General features: G+C 41.8%; 1 protein-coding gene across 1 annotated transcript in view; it reads right to left on the reverse strand.

Annotated features, from left to right (window-relative positions):
• Positions 1-18,859, reverse strand: part of SCN5A (sodium voltage-gated channel alpha subunit 5) — a gene marked incomplete at both ends in the record, with an annotated part of 163,098 nt that overhangs the window by 20,835 nt on the left and 123,404 nt on the right. Inside the window, 2 exons of the mRNA XM_079538187.1 lie at positions 10,075-10,248; positions 13,952-14,106. Coding sequence (XP_079394313.1) covers positions 10,075-10,248; positions 13,952-14,106 — 329 coding nt within the window. The remainder of the gene's footprint in view (positions 1-10,074; positions 10,249-13,951; positions 14,107-18,859) is intronic.

Raw genomic sequence — 18,859 nt, forward strand, 5'->3', positions numbered from 1 at the left:
GAGCAAGACCACAGTCAATGTCCCCTATACAACTTGACTTCTTACCACCACTGTAGAGTAATGGGTGTTGCTGAGCTCTCTCTGATCCTGGCATTCAGGGAAATTTGTCTCTCCCGTTCCCCACTTTCTTTGCTCACAGGTAGTTTTACCTATATTTATCTACAGATGTATCTATGCACCATATTTCTATATGCAATTTATCTACATAGATTTCCTTTGCTTGGGAAATGACGGATCTTGAAGGGGTTTGTACGACAGCTTCCTGGAGATGGGTACAGGGGATGATGAATGAACTTCACCTCTTTCATTTTTTTGCCATTTTCAGTGTTACACTCAAGAAAAAAATCAGAGCTTTTAAATCCTGTGATTGCGTTGAGCACCAGACATGCCAGCCATGGGGATTATCCGGCCAATGCATGGTGTTCTGAAAGCGAGCCTGTGTCATCTATAGAGCTTAGCAGCATGGGTCTGTCATTGTACAACATTTACAGGTGTTTCCAAGGCAAAATTGAGAAGAATCAATGGATTCAGACTGCTGTAATACAAGCAATGATCTCTAAAAGGAGACTAGCCTCACTGATAGCTCTTCAAAGCTGTTGCTGTTATGCTTTTAATGAGAACAAGCCTAAATTTCTCAATCATTTTTACAATGCACTACTAGATTACATTTGAGAAAAGGTTTTTTTGTTCAAGAATCAAGATGTAGTCACTCCCATTACGCTCAGTGTTGTTCCTACAAACCAGCCATGGTGTGTCCTGTACCCACCTGTGAAAAGCAAAGTGGTGGGCACGGCAAAATGAGCTCTTTGAAAATGTATCAGCTTCTTCTTGAGCACTGGCTTTACAGAGCACTTCTGCAAGCTATCAAATGTTTCAAACTCCTTGAAGAACTCTACAGGGAGCACATTGGTACTCACATAATTCATGAGCTAACAGATCCGCAGCACTTCTCGGACTATTGAAATTATGAACACAGAGATAAAGTCACAGAATGGGTATATATGTCTTCACTATCTGACAGTGACTTAAGAAATTGGTGTTGTAAACCGATACAAACCCCAGTAAAGCTGTCAAAAGAGAATTTTAAGAGCGTGGAAAAAAGCATTGTAAAGTAGGAAGTGCAATAATGAGTTTCCTTTCAGCACACAGAGAGGAAAGGGTCTTTAATCAAAGCAGACAGGTTTTTTCCCAAGGAGCTGTTGCATTTATAACAGTAGTTGGGTTACTTCCTATACACCTACATCGTAATAGTATTTCAGGAGCATGCACACCCTCTATTCAGGCAATCTTACTGGTGCCAAAGGGCACAGCCTTTGGGAGCAGCACTTCACTTGAGCCTGACAGAGCTCCCATAACAAGGGGGCAGATTTTAGTTGCCTCCTTGAGTTGCAGATTTGAGGCATTTTATTTTTGTTTATTTATCTATCTATCTATTTATTTATTTTGCAGTTTTCTCACCATCCTAAAAGCACATCCTTCCAGATAACAAAGTGGACCCCAGCAGCACAATGCTTCTTGGCACAGACCACCTCATTACTGATATGAATTAACAGCAGAGTCAAGGAATAAAGCATTTGGTCTGGGCAGCTTTCAGAATCCTCCTTGGCTGCCAATTTAATGCCTCAAACCTGTGAGAAGGTTTCTGCTAACTACATACCCTGCAAGCTGGGAGAGGAGCACAGACCTTGGCCCTGGTTGAGGATGCAGCACGTGCTGTGTGCGCTCAGGGATTTCATCAAATTAACCTGATTGCTCCAATGAGAGACTGGGGAGTGGGAAGAAGGAAAAAAAGGCTGTCCAAAATGGAACACAGCAGCTGAGCTGAAAGCTTGGGCCACTATTTAAATAAGCCATTTCAGCTAATGCAGGCCCCCAGTGCTTTCAAGTAGCTTTCTGTGTGCCCCAGCAACACCTGTCTCTCTCTAATTGTGCTTAATTCATATAGTTATTTTTTAAATGCAAGGTAGAAGGAAGAGAGCTTGGATTACTTTGGGTGTCTCTTCCATGAGATTCTCACAAGCCACCTGGCAGCTCAGCGCCATTATAAACCAAACCCCTGGTCCCCAGTTGCTTCTCCTCTACCCTCACTCTACCCTCACTACATCTCTACCCTCACTACAGAATAAGAAAACTGGAGGGAAACAGGAATTTGCAAATACAGTTGAGGTATCTGGTGCTTCTGTTAGCTCTCTAAAATACCCTTGGGTGAAAAGGGTCTGTATAATAATGTTGCTATTCCCTCCAGACCTACCATGGCTGAGCAGAAGTTTATTATCCCCTTAATCTTTTCTCGTATCTGTTTACCCTTTCGCTTGGGCACTGCATTTTCTGCCTCACAGATGCCTGATGCATGATTGCACCTGCAAATCCAGGAGCTGCACAGCAGCAACAAAAGGCAGAAAAGTAAATAAAAGCCTTTAAATTAGGACACCAGAGACACTAAGGTGCTCCGTGCCAAACTTCCACCTCTGCTGCCTGCTTCCTTGAGCCACAGCCCTTAAGTTCAAGTGAAGGCCATGGATTCTGAAGCTGGCCATGGTATGGGGATGAACGTGGTAACAAAGGGCTGCCCTCACAGCAGGTCTGCTTCTGCTCTGAAGTGCTCTCATGTATGGTAATATGATGGGATACACGAGTGCTTTGCTTAATTATAAACAAAAAATTATCTCCTGGAAAGACAGGCACTAATTCTTATAAATCAGGTTAAAAAGGCTTTCACATCATCCACTCAGCCTTTTTTGTCTAGAGGGAATTTTCTCTTTTTTTTTTCTTCCCATCTAATACTCAAACTAAGGCTGTGAAAGTCTATTCATATTCCATCCCCTCAGCCAGTTCCCTGCTCCTCGTGTCCATGGATTTTAAGGGTGTTTTGCGGCAATAAGTGCCTCCCCTGTTGTCATAAGCGCTTTTACATACATCGTTCTTGCATCACAATTGCTTTCTGGCAGTCTCCGGAAGAACCTCTTTATGTCTTGCTGTTCTTTAATCTGTCACTCCTTCACACCTGCTCAGGCTTTTCTAACAGCTCCAGAGTATTCCCCAGGCAGATGGCTGTGAGCCAGGAATTAAACTTCAGCTAATTTTTGGGAGTGGGCTGAACAATCTGCTGCTGCGTGCCTGCATCCAGCAGGATGCCAAAGGGCTCGGCTGCCTTTGGGATTCATGGGTTTCCCACCCCGACCACCTCAAATGGGTTTTCAGACTGCCTCAGTTCATCTTTTCCATTAGGAAAAACGTATTTTCAGAAGGAGTGATAACGCACTGGCACAGGCTGCTCGGGGAGGTAGTGATGTCACTGTCCCTGGAGGTGTTCAGAACTGTGGAGACGTGGCACTGAGGGACGTGGTCAGTAGGCATGGTGGGGGTGGGATGATGGTTGGACTGGGTGATCTTAAAGGCCTTTTCTAACCTTCTGGGGATTGTGGGACACCCCTAGATGAGTCAGCACTTAGCTGGGATTTTCCTTCTTGCAGTAGAGGTGGTTGCATGGGTGCAGCTCCTTGGGAAAATCCAGTATTCCTACTGCGATTTGGAGCAAAAGAATTTCTTCACTGTCAACTTCATTTTGCTTCTCATCCAGATGTGGTGCAGAGACAGCCTCGATTTAAGACAGATGAGCAGAAACAATATTCTCCCCTTCAAAAGATCTATGAACACACTGCCTGATGCATCCCAGGATACCCCCTTGATGCCGCCTGCTGTTGTCAGGAGTAGATGGGGATGTGCTTGATTATTATTTATTACTTGAAGATAGCTTTATAATGCCAGGGGTGTGCATAGTGATTGCTGAGAGAACATTTCCCTGGGGCTCAGCCCCATCGGATGTGCTCCACTTCCATTGCAGCCGGTGGGAGTTGAGGTGCAGAGCTGAAAGGATGCTTATTTCTGGGCAGGATCAGGCTCAGCATTACTTGAATATGACATAATGCATAAGAAAAAGAGAAAAGTGTGGGCATGCTGTTTTCAATAGTTGAAGTTCTGTCTGTCCTTGTTTCTTTGTTCAGGAAGGGCACAATACAATGGTGCCAGAGTACAAGAAGGAATCCTCATTTTCATAGCACAAAGCACCCCAAACCACAGCCTAGACAAGGTAGAAGGTCAACCCAACATCTCTGCACCACTGGAGACAGCCTTCAGGTTTCCTCTTAACCCTTTTTTATCCCCCTTTGACTGCCACCAGTCTCTTCAGCACCATGTTCACTCCTGGTCATCCAGGATAAAGTTTCAGGTGTAGTGGGAAGATGTTTTGCACTCTTCAGCAGCTGGGGTTGTGAAGGTGCTGGTCATCAGGAAAAAGAACTGTAGGAAAATCCTCCATCAGTCTTACAGAGCATGGAAAGATATACGCATTCTTAAATATGCTTCATCTGTCCTTCCCAGAGATGGTCCTGCATCTAAGGGAGAACACCACTTGGTGGTGTTTGGCTGCCACGCTGATGGAGATGGCCTGACAGGCTGCATGCAAGAGATCAAAGATTTTATCCACTACTCTCTTTTTTACAGAACGATAGAATCATTAAAGTTGGAAAAGATCTCTAAGATTACGAAGTCTAACCCCAACCTATCCCACCATGCCCACAGACCATGTCCCTCAGTGCCATATCTCCAAGTTCCTTGAATCCCTCCAGGGATGGTGACTCCACCACCTCCCTGGGGAGCCTGTGCCAGTGCCCGACCACTCTCAGAAGAAATTCTTCCTAATCCTAGAATTGTAGAGTCCTAGAGTCACAAAGGTTGGAAAATGCCTCCAAGATCATCCAGTCCAACCATCATAATATCCAAACTGAACCTCTCTTGCCACACCTCGAGGCCAAGACGTTCTTCTAATAAAAGTGTATTGAAATTCTATTCAAGAAAAAGAAGGGGCTGGTAAATCCATTTGAGCAACAATCTGAGCTGAGCTGAGCTTTTTACATCACTTCCAAAAGCTGAAATTCTCCCTTAATTAATAAATATCCACACTGCAACCAGTTGACAACATGTAATCTCTGCTTCCTGATGGACTTTTCTCCTCACCTTCATTCACCCGTTCCTTCTCCTATGACTGAAGCAAACTTTGTCTTGCTATGCCTTGCCTGAAATCCAGCTTGTGCTTCACTTGGCATCTATGTGGTAACTAACATGAGGTGCAAACCAAGATAAGACAAGACATTTGGATGTTTTCACATGTGTTGTGTTGAGATAAAGCATGCAGAGGCAGAAGGGAGATTTACAGTGCCCACTGACCTGCTAACACACATTAAAACCATTTATCTTCACACGGAATTTTGCTCCCCACTTATCCTGAATTAGCCAACGTGGAGTAAAACAGCATTTTTAATATTTTTTTTTTCTTTGAAACAAGGCTCCCTGGCTTGTAGAGAGGGATTCTCTTTTCTATTAGTGAGCTGGGAGGTTTTATGTCATTGGCAGAAGCCCAGAAGAATGCACTGAGGCATCCTCAAAGATCCCACAAGAGCATTTGCTTTGAGGAGCTGGAAGGAAACCAGTCAGAAACCCGCTCTGAGGTAATAACGCTCCGCTGTAACCTGTGGATCTTCAATAGCTCACAGAGAGCACTAATAAATTAGCTCACAAGATGCTTCTCCAAGTGACGAGCTATAGTATTTTTACTCTATCTTGGCTGTATTTCTGTCACTCTGTTCCCCTGTGCTTTTCCAAACAGAAACTAGATGAAATCCACATGTTTTTAAGACACTATCCAAAGAATACAAATTGGATTTCAGTGCTGTCTTGGAGCAACTCATTACAGCAGATTGCGTAATTACTAGTAAAGCAAACAGAAATCACCTTGCTAATCAACAGGGAGTACAGATGCAAAACAAAAACAAAAACAATTAAAATAATCATAAGCTGTCAATATTTACTTCACACAGCAAGTTTTTAATTGTCACTTAAAGACAATCCAACACAAGGGCATAATTTAATTCAATTCAATTCTCAGCTAGGGATAGATTGTTAAACTTATTTATCTCATACCCAAAGATTATTAGCTGTTCTTTAACTCATCAGGCAGTGAAGTATTCTAAGCAGAAGTCCTAGATCAAGGGCTTTCCAGGAAAATATGCTGGAATATGTCTATATTTTTTAAGCCTTCAGTGAAAATACAGTGTATTTAACGAGTGAACATTTATGAGCAGTTCTTAGACAAGCAGACAGGAAATTTGGCAGCGAACAGGAAATTTGGAAAGGTGCTCAATGGGGAGTACAGATGTCCAAGTACAAACTCAGCAGTATCAGGCAAACACCAGAAACACTTTCTGTTATAACCTTCACAACAAGCAATTGCTTTAGGAAAGATCTTTTCCAAGTATCTAATCTTAAAAGATGTGATAATCTCAGGAAGAATTTGGGGGGAAATGCTCACATTCCCTCATCCCTGAAACCAGTAAGCAACAATCAGGTTCTTTTAAACCTCTATTGGAACTAACTCTTGGTCAATTAAATTGAAGCCAAAAGCTGTAATGGAGACGATGGATTTGCAGTAATGGACTTTTGTAGAGAGATGACACAGGTGCCCACTTAAGAGGATTTTTCTGAGTATGCCACAGGCCATGAAACCTGCCTGTGGCTTTTTTTTTGGAGTATTGCTACCAATGAGTTAGAGCTGTTACATCCTGATTCTGAGAGAGTTCTCTATTGATGGCTTCTGCAGGGTCTGTCCCCTCCTCCACAGCATGAGATGAGCAAGCAAAGGAGGGAAGGGAAAGGGAAAGGGAGAGGGAAAGGGAGAGGGAGAGGGAAAGGGAGAGGGAGAGGGAGAGGGAGAGGGAGAGGGAAAGGGAGAGGGAAAGGGAAAGGGAAAGGGAAAGGGAAAGGGAAAGAGGAGGGGAAAAGGGAAGGGAAGGGGGAAGGGGAAGGGAAAGAAAGGAATCCTTATGGTTGGAAAAGATCACTGAGATCATCTAGTCCAACCATCAACCCAAGAAGCTGCTTATTGAAACATCTCAGCCCTCCAAATGATGTTGACCATTCCCTCAGTGATCACTGCAGTAGCATCAGCTGTAGATCAGATTTAATTAGCAGAAGCTTGAACTAGATAAGCTTGAGATAATATTTATAGGGCAGAGGAAACAACTGAAAGTGACACCAAACACAACACCAGCATGCACAACTGGTGGAGTTTATCCACTCCCTGTTCTAAATACTGACTGTCTCTGCTTCCTGTGGGACATGCCTGGTTGAGAGCAGTTTTCATAAACATTTGGTTTGAATGCCATGTGCCTTCATCTCTGGCCCTGTTTGTACTCCTTGTTTAATCTGCTTAGCATGAAGAGGTTTTGATTGCATGAATGCTTGGAAAATATCTATTCTTTGTGAAAATATTTGCCTGTGCAACCTAGCAAAGAGGCTCGTGCGTAAACATCGTTCCTGATGGTGATGCTGATGTCTGTCTACACATCAGACACACTGCAGTCTCTGATTTTTTGTCCTTTGAAAATAGCTGTGACCTAAACTCCTCATCACTCCAATCTGTGTGCATAGGAAAGCTCTGTTTGTAGAAGTGAGCTACGTTTCAGAGTGTACTTGGTGTTTGCAGGGAGGTAACATATAGATGTACATTGTTCAGTATATTCAAAATTTCAGCAGAATTTTAAGGCATCTCTCCCATGTTCCCTAAACTGAAATAAGCTTGTTTTTGTAGTTTGATTATTCCTTTCTCCCTTCCTCTCAAAGAAATCAGTTGCAGCATCATTGATACGACTTTATTGTATTGCATTGTATTTGAAAGAGGTCTCTTTCTGCTTTGCCACACTAGCACACTTCTTTGAGATGCAGAGGCCCATTGTGAGAGGTCATCCTTTAGGGATTCTACCCCCAGCAAAAACAGCCCTCAGTTTGCAGATTACTGTGATGTTCAGACTCTGCAAGACACAGTTTTCTTTGGTAATCCACAATTGCAGGATGGGGCCTTTGCTGCTCCACAGGCCCAAATCAGAGTCAAAGGTCTTTCACTGAGCAGGGAAAGTATGAGGAAATAATAATTCTTCAGCAATGTGCTTACAGCTCCTTTGGGTTCACTTCCCATTTAGAGATAGTGAATGCTTGCAAATTTTGAGATTGTTTTATGAATTATTCACAGCAGAGAAAGGGCTCTGAGTTGCATTTGTACAATGAGAAGAAAACAGATGATAGATAGTTTCCCATGTCCAAAGAAAAATCAACCATTGCAGCTTGAATTTTGAATACCGATACCAAATTACTAATGAATAATTTGCAGATCAGGAATTTTTAAGTGAATAATTTTCAACAAATAAATTTGAGAAAATCAGACAAGTGGTTCATCTGCTTCTTTCGGAGGAGCTAATTCACCCATTCAATCCCTTCTGCAGCTCAGTTGCAGTGATTTGGTTCTCAAAGGACCAAAAAGAAAATGTAAATGCAAGTAAAAAGTGCGCTGTAAAAATGTTACTCTGCCAATTCTGAGTGGCAGGGTATGTGAGTAATAGGGTAGAAGAGCATCTGTTAAACCTGCTAAAAATACAGTACCAGTTCTCATAATCTGTGTTGGCAAATGAGTTTGAAGTAAAAGTTGGGACATGGGGAAAAAGCTTTTAAATTGAGGATGCTAAAGGACAAACGATTTTGTAGGGTTAAGGAACTAACTAAACCCAACAGTGGGACAACTTTGGGGCTACCTTGGAGAGCCTATGAAAATAGTATTTACATGTGAGTTAAGAAAATAAAAAAGTCAGGGCAGTGGGTGTGCTGGGGAGCGCCAGGGAGGGAGTTGTGGTTGTGCCCTTGGCTCTAGTTAATGTTAATAATGCAACAGAGCATCAAATTGCTTTGGTGAATTCATCACGCAAACAGTTGTTCCTGTCAGGGAGACCCCTACTAAGAACTGTGACACTACTGAGCTTTCATCTAGCCTTTCTAATCCCCGGAAGCTCATGATGAACATTAGCTCCTGGAAACCCAAATAACTTTACGTAAGTCTTAGTAGTCCCATTATAAAGATGGAGAAATCACAGAAGAAAAGCTATGTCACTTGACCTAAACCAGAGTAAGCACAGTTTTCAGGATTGGGCTATAAATTAGGAACTGGTGGTTTCCAATTTTGTGGTTAGATAATTAAACCAGGCCTTCCTTTTCTATTGAAGCTAATCTGTGAAAAATAAGTGCCTTCCATTTAAGAGGTTTCCAAGCATGTATGCGAAGAGGAATTTATGACTTACAATTTATGTAAAGAACTTCCTTTTCATAAATCAATTTATTAAAGCTCTGGAGAAGCTTCCAAAGGCTCTGATCCAGTAGTGCACTTAGACATGCCCATAACTTCAAACCAGTAAATCATCTCATTGAAGTGCTTTTCTGGAATAGTGCCAAAGACACAGCAGCTTTCCCCCAAGTGGAGGTTCAGACTTAAAATGGGGAGGGGAAATAATTTATCAGAAGTTTAATAAGTTGCAATCATGGTACAGCTCTGCCAGCCTTCCATATTAATACTTCAAGCTCATAAGAAATGGCCTTAGGGAGATAACTGCCTCTATTGATACTCTGTGATGGGACATTAAAACTACTGTGGAGGATGCAATTGGTCTTTCCTGCTGTCAGCAGATTCCCTGTCCAGTTCAGGCTTTGTGTAGTAACATCTGTTGCTCTTCTGCAGTCCACACAACTTTGGAGAGGACATGGCTGGATCTAGCAAAATCCCTGGGGAATGAGCTCCCAACTATTCCTGGTTTTAAAGATTATCTTCTCAGGAGAAATACTTCAAGATCTTAAAGTGCTTTTGATGGTTTCATGATACTGACATCACTTTGATGAGAGCATTATTCACACCTGTCTCTGGACTCCTTCTCTTGTAAAGGAGACCAGAAGGCAATGTTACTCAGTAGCAGGGTAGCACCTCTGACAATGACATGGAGTTTGTTGGGCAAGCTGTGCCCTGGGGATGCATGGTCTCATAGTAAGGCTAGTGGCTCCTTCTACATTCACCAAAGATTGTTACTCAGAGTTGGAGTGACAGATGTCATTTTGCTGATGCAAAGCTACCAGACTTAACAGCCCATCCTTCTGCATCACAAAATCAGAATACAAGAAGCAGCACAGCTTCAAATTGATACTTACATCGACAATGAGGAAGTCAAGCCAGCACCAGGCATTGGTGAAATACTTCTTGAAGCCATAAGCCACCCATTTCAGGAGCATTTCCAATACGAAGATGTAAGTGAATATTTTGTCAGCATATTCCAGCATGGTTTTTATGTTTTTTCGATCCTCAAGGTAAATATCTTCAAAAGCCTGGAAGTGCAAAATATTGATTAAAAGCTTCTGCTGAATGGTGTCAGAAAGCATCAGTATTGCAATGCAAGTCTGCAGTATCATTTGATGGGACATCATGTACTGACAATGATTTCTTAGTTTAATGTTACCACCAGAGTATGTGCACAGACATAGACAGGACTGATCCTGATGTAATAGGCAGAATCTGACCCTTACATTTAGCCTGACATGTCTTGCAGCTAATGATGACAAATTGGGTTATTAACGTGCTTACGCCTGTGTTACAGAGCACAGAGTTCCCTGGCTTCTGTTCAGCCATCACATTTCAGGTAGCTACAACTGTCCGCCTTGAGAAATGTGCATTATTATTCACTTAACAGAGCAATTATGTTTTAAAGGTCAAGGTATCTATCTACCCATCTCATCTGTCCAACTAAGCTTGTGTTGGGGATCATCAAAAGGCATTCAGTGCCTGCATCAAGTACAAGCAACTTAATAACCCTTTTAAAATATTTACGATATGAAACAATGTGCCTACTAAATTCAAACAAGTAAAGTCATCCCATAATAATCAAGTAATAATCTAATAATGCCGTAATACAGGTTCCTGGCATCAAGGAGGCCCACAGAGGGCTTAGTTGGGAGTTGCCTCCCCAGTTGACCAAGTGACCATCGTTACCCAAAGTGCCTCCATGTCCCTCCAGCCTGGAAGTCCCAAGCTTTGATATACTCCTCTTGTCCCATTGTGTGACCTGGAGCACTTGGCAACAAGAAAGCACCATGTTATTTGAGAGGGCCTGTGCTAACCATCTTCATTATCTGCATTTACATATTTCAAGATCTGTCGTTGTTTTCTGAGGAACTTCCAAAAGTTAGCAAACATGCAGTGCCTGCAGATACAAGAAGTGTGCTACTTGTCACTCCGGCAATCACACTGGTCTTTTGCCTGCCAGGAAACAGTAATTAAACTGACAAGACAGCTCTGGCAGCCTGAGCCAACGCTTGTCCATTTGTCCCCACACTTCAGTGTGACGTTTTCACCGCGACTCAATCTCCTATCTTGCCTTCAAAAATGATATTTCAAGGGTGTGAAAGAGCTGTTGGAGAAAGCCACAGAAAACAATGCACAGATGGGAGTTTATCACTCCTGGTAGGGGCTCACTCACTTTGTCAGATGACTTGCTGTACTTTGCAATTACCACAAAAATAACAACAAGCTATTTAAAGTGATTTCCTGCTCTCCTGCCTTTGCTCTCCTTGTTTTCTACCAACTTGTCAGAAAGTACATTGTGTTTGGTCTACCAAAAGCACACAGTGAGCCAGGAAGAAGCTTAATAAGTGGTGAGGAATATGCAACCTGAATGCCCCAGGTGCATTGCACTCCTGCACAAGCTATGACATTACACAAAAGACTAAACTAAACATTAAGGGCTGTTTCCTCTGCCTTGCTTTGTGTATTAAAAAAGAATTAAACATGATACCTGCAGTGTTTCCCACAATTACTGTTAGAACACAGACTCCCAATTTGAGCACTTATAGCTTAAATACACGAGAAAGGTTTTCAGATCTTTTGCAATTAGCTGTAGATGTATCGTCATGACTTGACCACCATATACAAACAGAATAGAATCACAGTGTCATTAAGGTTGGAAAAGACCTCTAAGGTCCAACCATCAGTCCATCCTCACCATGCCCACTAAACCATATTCCTTTAAATTCCCTGAATAACTCTGTGTGTTGCATGGATGTGGCCAGATGAGCTCAATTTTTGGAAAGGCTCCTTCAGAATAACAGCAAGAGGCATCTGTGTGTTTCTCCCAACATCTCCAATCCAAATGCTAAAAGTGCAGTGCTGATATATTAAAGCACAGTGCTGGCATTTGAGAAGTTGCAGTGGAAATTGCCCTTCTGCAGAAGTGTACTGAGTAAATTCACACACACACAAAAGTGTGCAATGAAAAGTAAATGAGATTTGTGTTTCAGTCTTCAGGATCTAAAGCACTTTTAATTACATATGTAAGGAAGTGTATTTCTCTGAAGTATATTATAGCAAATGACATGCCTCCTTTAAAATGCATTAAAAAATTAACATGCTGATCCTCAAGTTGGTGCAAAAACTGTCAGAACCCATTGATTTCAGCAAAGCAATGACAATTTTCAGCCTCAGATCTACACAAGTTATTCAGCCTTTTGCTTTTCATAATAAAATAAAATCCCCTGGGAGAAATTTCAGCCCATCCCTAGTGGACCTGAAGAATGGCCTATCTCTTTCCCTTTTGTATCAACATTTATGTATTTCCATCTTCTTCTCTCCCTGCAGAGACTTTTTTTAAACTACATAAGCCCAGTTCTTCTGTGCTTTCCTCTTTTTTTTTTTAGGCCACTGATAATTTGCGTTGCCCTCCTCTGGAGTTTCTTCAATTAGCCCACGTCTTTCCCAAAGTGCAGTGCCCAGAGCTGCAGCCTATGCTCCAGCTGAGGCCTCCTTGATGCCAACTGGAGTGGAAGAACATGCTTATTTATACAGCCCAGTGGGGTGTTTGGCTTTTGTGCAGTGCTGTGATCTAGTTTATGCTGTTTATTGCCTGCTCTGTCTCCAGCTCCTTTTAGTAAATCTGCTACCTTACCAGTCATGCTGCATTTTGTCTTTCTGCCCTTGATTATCCCTTCTGAGGTGAAGCATGCACCTTTGTAACTAGACTTTTGTCTTAGATATTGAAGGCAGATTCATGCATTTGGCAGAAGTTAATCCCAACCTTCAGAAAAACCTGTCCAAATGTGGTACTGCCTGCAAATTTAGCAGATATATTTCTTACTCTTTCACTGAGGAGAACATCAGGGGTCACTGGACTGAATTCCAGAACACTTTTGACATACCCCTTTGCTGCACGAACAGCTAGAAACCTGGGAGAAATCCTACCAATTTCAGGGATGTTCCTGACACATGTAAATCACAGAATGGCTTGAGTTGGAAGGGGCCGCAAAGATCATCCAGTTCCAACCCTCTGTCATAGGCAGGGTTCCCCACCATTACATGAGGAACCATCAGTCAAACTCAGAAACTGCCACTGGTGGCCACTACCATAACAAGCTGAAGACTGGTAATACAGAGCTGATAATCCCAGCAACCTGTGGGATCTCAGCAGGAGAGGATCCTCTATCAGAGTCATTAGCAATGAGCAGCCAGTATCCATGAGTGCACATTCATTCTGGCTGCAAGCAGAAGACTGTTGGGCAAGTAAGGTATGGTGGGTTAAGCTAAGCTGTGTTTAGAGGTGATAGGCACCCACCACCTCTGTTGGTAGCTCTCTGATTCACTGCTCATTGCATCTTTTCCTTCACTGATCAGAAAACACGTTATAAAAAAATAGGAAGAAAAAGGTACCCCTAGAGCCAAATGCATGTCTTCAGATGGGAACTACCAGAGAGCAGCTATAGGACACTAAAGTGGTAATTCTAGGCTACCTCTTCGTGCAGACTTCCTTAAAGATGCCCTTTTCAAAACCTATGCACATCATAATTTTATGTTATAACAGAAGAAAGTTCCTCATTATATGGAAAAGGCAGATGAAATCAGAAAAGCAGAAAGCCTGTTTTTCTCCCAAACATACTTTGCTTTGAGAAATAAGCAGTGAGGGTTCCTAAGATCACCTAATTTAAGAACATCTCCTCTTAGACCCATGTCTACTTTCAATTAGCACGGAAATCCTGATAGACTTACCAGGGCTCCGCTGCTCAGCAAGATCATGAATATGATGAAAGTCTCAAACCAATTGTGTTCAACAATCCTGTAGCAAGTTTTCCGGAGCCTCCACCAAATTTTGCCTGGAAATTTTGAGATATCCACGGAGCAGCATGGGAAGAACCGCACACAAACTGAAAAGGAGCAGAACAATAGCAAAGCAATTGTTAAAAAAAAAACAAAAACAAACATAAAATCAACTATTTAATTCTTAAATTTGCAACAAACACATGCTAAAGAGGATTACTTCTAGCACAAGCTACTCCATGTAGTCTTTTCTCCCTTGTTCTTCTCTTTCCTCTATTTGCCTTCTATTTTCCTGCTTCACTCCTCTATCCAAAAATATTCAAAGCCACTCAAAACCTGCCCCAGTGGTTTCTCCTAGTGATTTTTGCGATCTAGAATATTTTGATTGTGAATCATCACTACCCCAGGTTGACCATGTTGTATGAGCCCCACTGATCAGGTTTAATGACTCCAGCAGGGTATTACCAATAATTTCCACATCCTTCTGAATGTAGAAGGGACATTTTCTTGGTATTACAGCACTACCAGATTTGCTGATTAAAAGCGGCAACCTGATGAAAAGGAGATGAAGGGAGAAGGCGCTGCTGCACTGCAAATGGAACAAATGTGCAGAAGAGACTTAGGAAAAGCAGGAGCAGATTTTGGTCTCTTGGTCTCTCATGAGATTAATCAAGGCACCACGCCAACTTTGGAAAGGTATTTAGGTGGCTAAATACCCTCTGACTTCAGCAGAAATTTAGATGCCCAGCCTCTGTCCACAGCAAGTTTCCTACCAGCCCTCATAGCACTGTCTGACCTTACTGCGATGTTGCAGTGACAAATATGCTGTGATGGCTAAATGCCATGGTGGTAACGGGGATCGCAGATGGATCTCTGATGGCAAAACTTTGGCCAATTTTAGTTGCAGCATTACATTATTAAAACAAAAGAATATTTTTGTTGGTAGTGGACAGATCCATCTTTCCCACTTAAAAAAGCACTATGTTCCTTGTCTTGTGCTGGGTAGGAACTTAAAACTGTGATGAAAAGACATCTTGGTAGCTAGGACTTGCCCTTTTCCAGGCTGACCATTCATTCAGCCTTATGTCAGATAGTTTAACTTGTGTCCTTTGTGGAGGCAGGAGTTAGATGTGATGACCCTTATGGGTCCCTTCCAACTCAGGATATTATATGATTCTACTATTCTAAGTGTCACAATATTTGACGATGAGAACTACACCTGGAAACTAATTTATTTCAAAAGAAATCAAGCTTTACACCCTGCCTTTAATCTATGTGTTGCACAGAAAGAGACTTTGTTATGGATCTTTATAGTCTCACTAGGAGAAAATAAATCACAGGCTGACTGCTCCCCTAGCTGAAATGCGACTAAGGTCACTGACACGTCTTGAGGCCTCCAACAACTGCTCAGAAGTGACAAGAGAGAACATCTCACTATGGTGATGTAACGCAATGTTATTGCAAGTAGAAATAATATTTAGTCAAGGAATGTGGGGAAGGAAAGAGGGCGAGTGCCGAGGATACACAGAAGGCAGATGCTGCTAATTCAAGGTGGCATAACTGAGGCGCTTGAGCTGCTTGTGATTTGCAAGGAGATCAAATACAAGTCTTGGGATGCCGTGATTCCCATGCAGCTGGAAGTGGGGCTGTGCTGGCAGCGGGCTCTGCCAGCAGGAAGCAAGCTGCTAAGTCTGCTGTGCTCCTTCTGTAAGTTTACATGAGCCAAGATCCTTGCTATGGGGCGACAGACGTGTAGGATGTCACTCATGAACTGCTCTCAGAGTTCCGTTTTATCCCTCATCTCTGAGATGTCTGGTAGGTGTAGGTTGTTGGCTGTATGAGGTTTTGGTATGGGACTAACAGCACAGGAAACCATTAATGCAAGGGTAATGTAACAGTGAGGCAAGTAACTACTTATCCTCTAAATAATTCCATCGTACAGGCCCATGCTATTTCTCAGTTTATCACTATATTCTGGAATTCAGAGACATTCTGGGCTCAGTTGAAATTACTTACTTGATGTAAGTATACAAATTATACATTAACTTAATCAAATTGCTTGAGAAGAACACGCTAGAAATGAAAGTGTAAGGATTGGCTCTCTGCCTCTGTGGTCAGTCACCACTTCACCAAAGGAAAGTTTTATCCGTCACTTCAAACCTAATCTTCAGATAGCTGTAGCAAGGGATAAGAAGGTATCATGTTAGTCAGCACTTTTTCCTGAAACCTGTACTGAGATACTAAAATGTGTGATTTGGGTACTTCTTAGGAATTAAGGACATGGAACAGACTGCAGGTATGCAGTACTATATGGTACCAGGAATCCTAACATCCTCCTCTGGCAGCTCTGCTTGGAAATGGCCATACCTGCACATCATATGTCCACCAGCATGACATGACATGTGGGTTTATTAGCTACATCTCTTAGCAAGAAAACTTGTACACTATTTCTCCTATTTCTTTTAGTGTCTTAGATGAAGGCCTCAGCTCAGCTAGCTAGCTGGGCTCAGGAGGCAGCACTGGGAAGGGCTCCTCCATGGTAAGACATTGGATGAATCATTCCCTGGAGGCGTCTGCACTGCACAGGGAGCCAACATGATTACCTGAGCCCAGGCACAGCTAAAATTAGGCAATTGTCTTCCAAGTAAATACTAATGAGCATGGCATCATAAGATCTGAAGTTATTTCAATTGTGATGGAAAATGGTTGTAAAATGGTAAAAACAGGCTATTTATGATTCAGTCAGCCTCCATCTGATCATCTACAGGTATGGAGAGGTATTTTTAAAGATAGAAAGGCAGCGAGGACCACTAATCTTTTTTATTATTATTATTTTTATGCTCTTTGATGGCTTTCATGCAATTCTGCTCTGAAAAAAAATCCTACTTACTGACAGTAATACCTTGAAAAATCCAAAATAGCCTCTCAGATGAGTCAGCCCCAAATCACAGCGCTATTAAATCCCATGCTTTTGATTGGGCCCAATTCAGAAATGTTTAGACCAGATTCTGATACAATTACTAATGTCAAGTAGCACTTCCATGAATTATCGTGCTGGTTGCAATTCGGATGAAATGCTATTTTTAATTCCTCATAAATCAAACCAAAAAAAAAGGAAGCCAAGAGGAAAAAAATAATAAATAGTAAGAAACAGACCACAAATCAGTCTTCTATTGAGCAAAGTTCTATTCCTATTATAGAGTTTCATATTTTCCTCAATGTCTGCTCTTTAATACCTGTCCTTTTCTGGACTCTCTAACAATGCTGCAGCCTACTGCTTGGTGACCTTGACCCAAGCTTAAATGCTGAATTACAAGCTTTACATAACCCAACAAAAAAGTATACCTGACATCAGCCAGCATTCCAAGAGTTGTTTATTTCCTCCAGTTTCTGTGAAATCAAAATAACATAAACATCCCAGAATGTTCTAGGCACAATCTGGTGAGGATCTGAGCAATCCTAACTCTGACTAACTTTTACAGCAGGTGGCCCAGCTTCAGGTCTGGAAAGTTATTTGCTTGATCCACATGAAGAAAACCACTCGTTAACACCCTTTAACACAGAAAGTGTCATGAATAAACCGTTTGGTGTTTCTTATAACAGTATTACTCATGCTGCCTAGTGTAATAGATCTGTGCTATCCCCCCAAAACCAATGCTGTTAGGGAGTCGGTTGCGTGGAAGCTGAATGTCTTGTAATCTATTCAAGGACTTTGTTTTGCCACTCTAGTTCATATTGGGCTGCGTGCTTTTTGAGAGCAAACTGACTCATTTCCATCACAGCATTTTGGATAGTAGGCTACTGCTCAACAGAAACACAGAACAGCAGATAAAGTCCTGCAAAAAAAGGTCGAGATATTTGATAGCAAATCAGTGAAGCTGCACTGAGCTGCACTGGTGGTCAACCCGCCCAAGAACAACAACTATTTTCAATTCTTATTTCAACATTACAGACCATTTCTCACTGAACAGAGGCACATTTATCAAGAAGCCTTTCCAAATGCATCGTCTGACTGTGATATTTTTTACTTCTTGTTTGCTTTTCTTAACAAGGAATTGTTCCCTTCAGTCACTGTGGAATCCTATAGCACAATCACAAACCGCAGGTTAAAATGGGTCATCCTATTCTGAACTTTCCACTGTAGGTGTGACAGAGAAAACTCTTACTTAAGCATCTGCCACAACAATGACAAACTACGAACTATTAAAAAAAAATTAACTGAATTTAATTTAATTTACAATGCATCTTGTATAACCGTTCATTTTGCCTTTGGTTCTGCACTCACATTTTCTAACCTGTTGCATTATAATCATGGAGCTGTTAGATGTGATTACATTACCTTCCTGAACTAGGAGAAAAATCACCTTGAAAATGTGGGAGCTACAGTGCAAAAACTTCTGCATGTACAACAGCTTCAGGAAAGCCTTTACAAATCCACTGCTTGTTCACACCAACATTTACCTTCCATTTCTGCATGAAAATGTTTAACACGTTTTGGCCAGATTAGGCTGCTGATTCTCCTTGGTAACTGTGGAAGACCAATTAATTTCTTTTATACCATGGAGCAGTGTGACTGATACCTTTTGTACACAATAATTTTACAGCTACCTTTCCACAGAAAATCCCAATGTTGGGACATTCATTTTTAGAACAAAACAATATTTTGCTTAGCTTTGAATGTTGGTTTCAATATTGCTTGGCTTGACACAGGGAAAATATGGCTTCCTTAGCATAAATTCAAGCAGGCAGGTCTTCATAACTCAGTTTAATGCATGTACCTGCGAACCGAGGTTTCTAACAACCAGCCTGGCTAGCTATACATGCCCAAGTGAAATAAAAGCATATCCTTCTTGGCTTAGA

Source organism: Tetrao urogallus (genome assembly GCF_951394365.1).
Source record: "Tetrao urogallus genome assembly, chromosome: 7".
NCBI lineage: Eukaryota > Metazoa > Chordata > Aves > Galliformes > Phasianidae > Tetrao > Tetrao urogallus.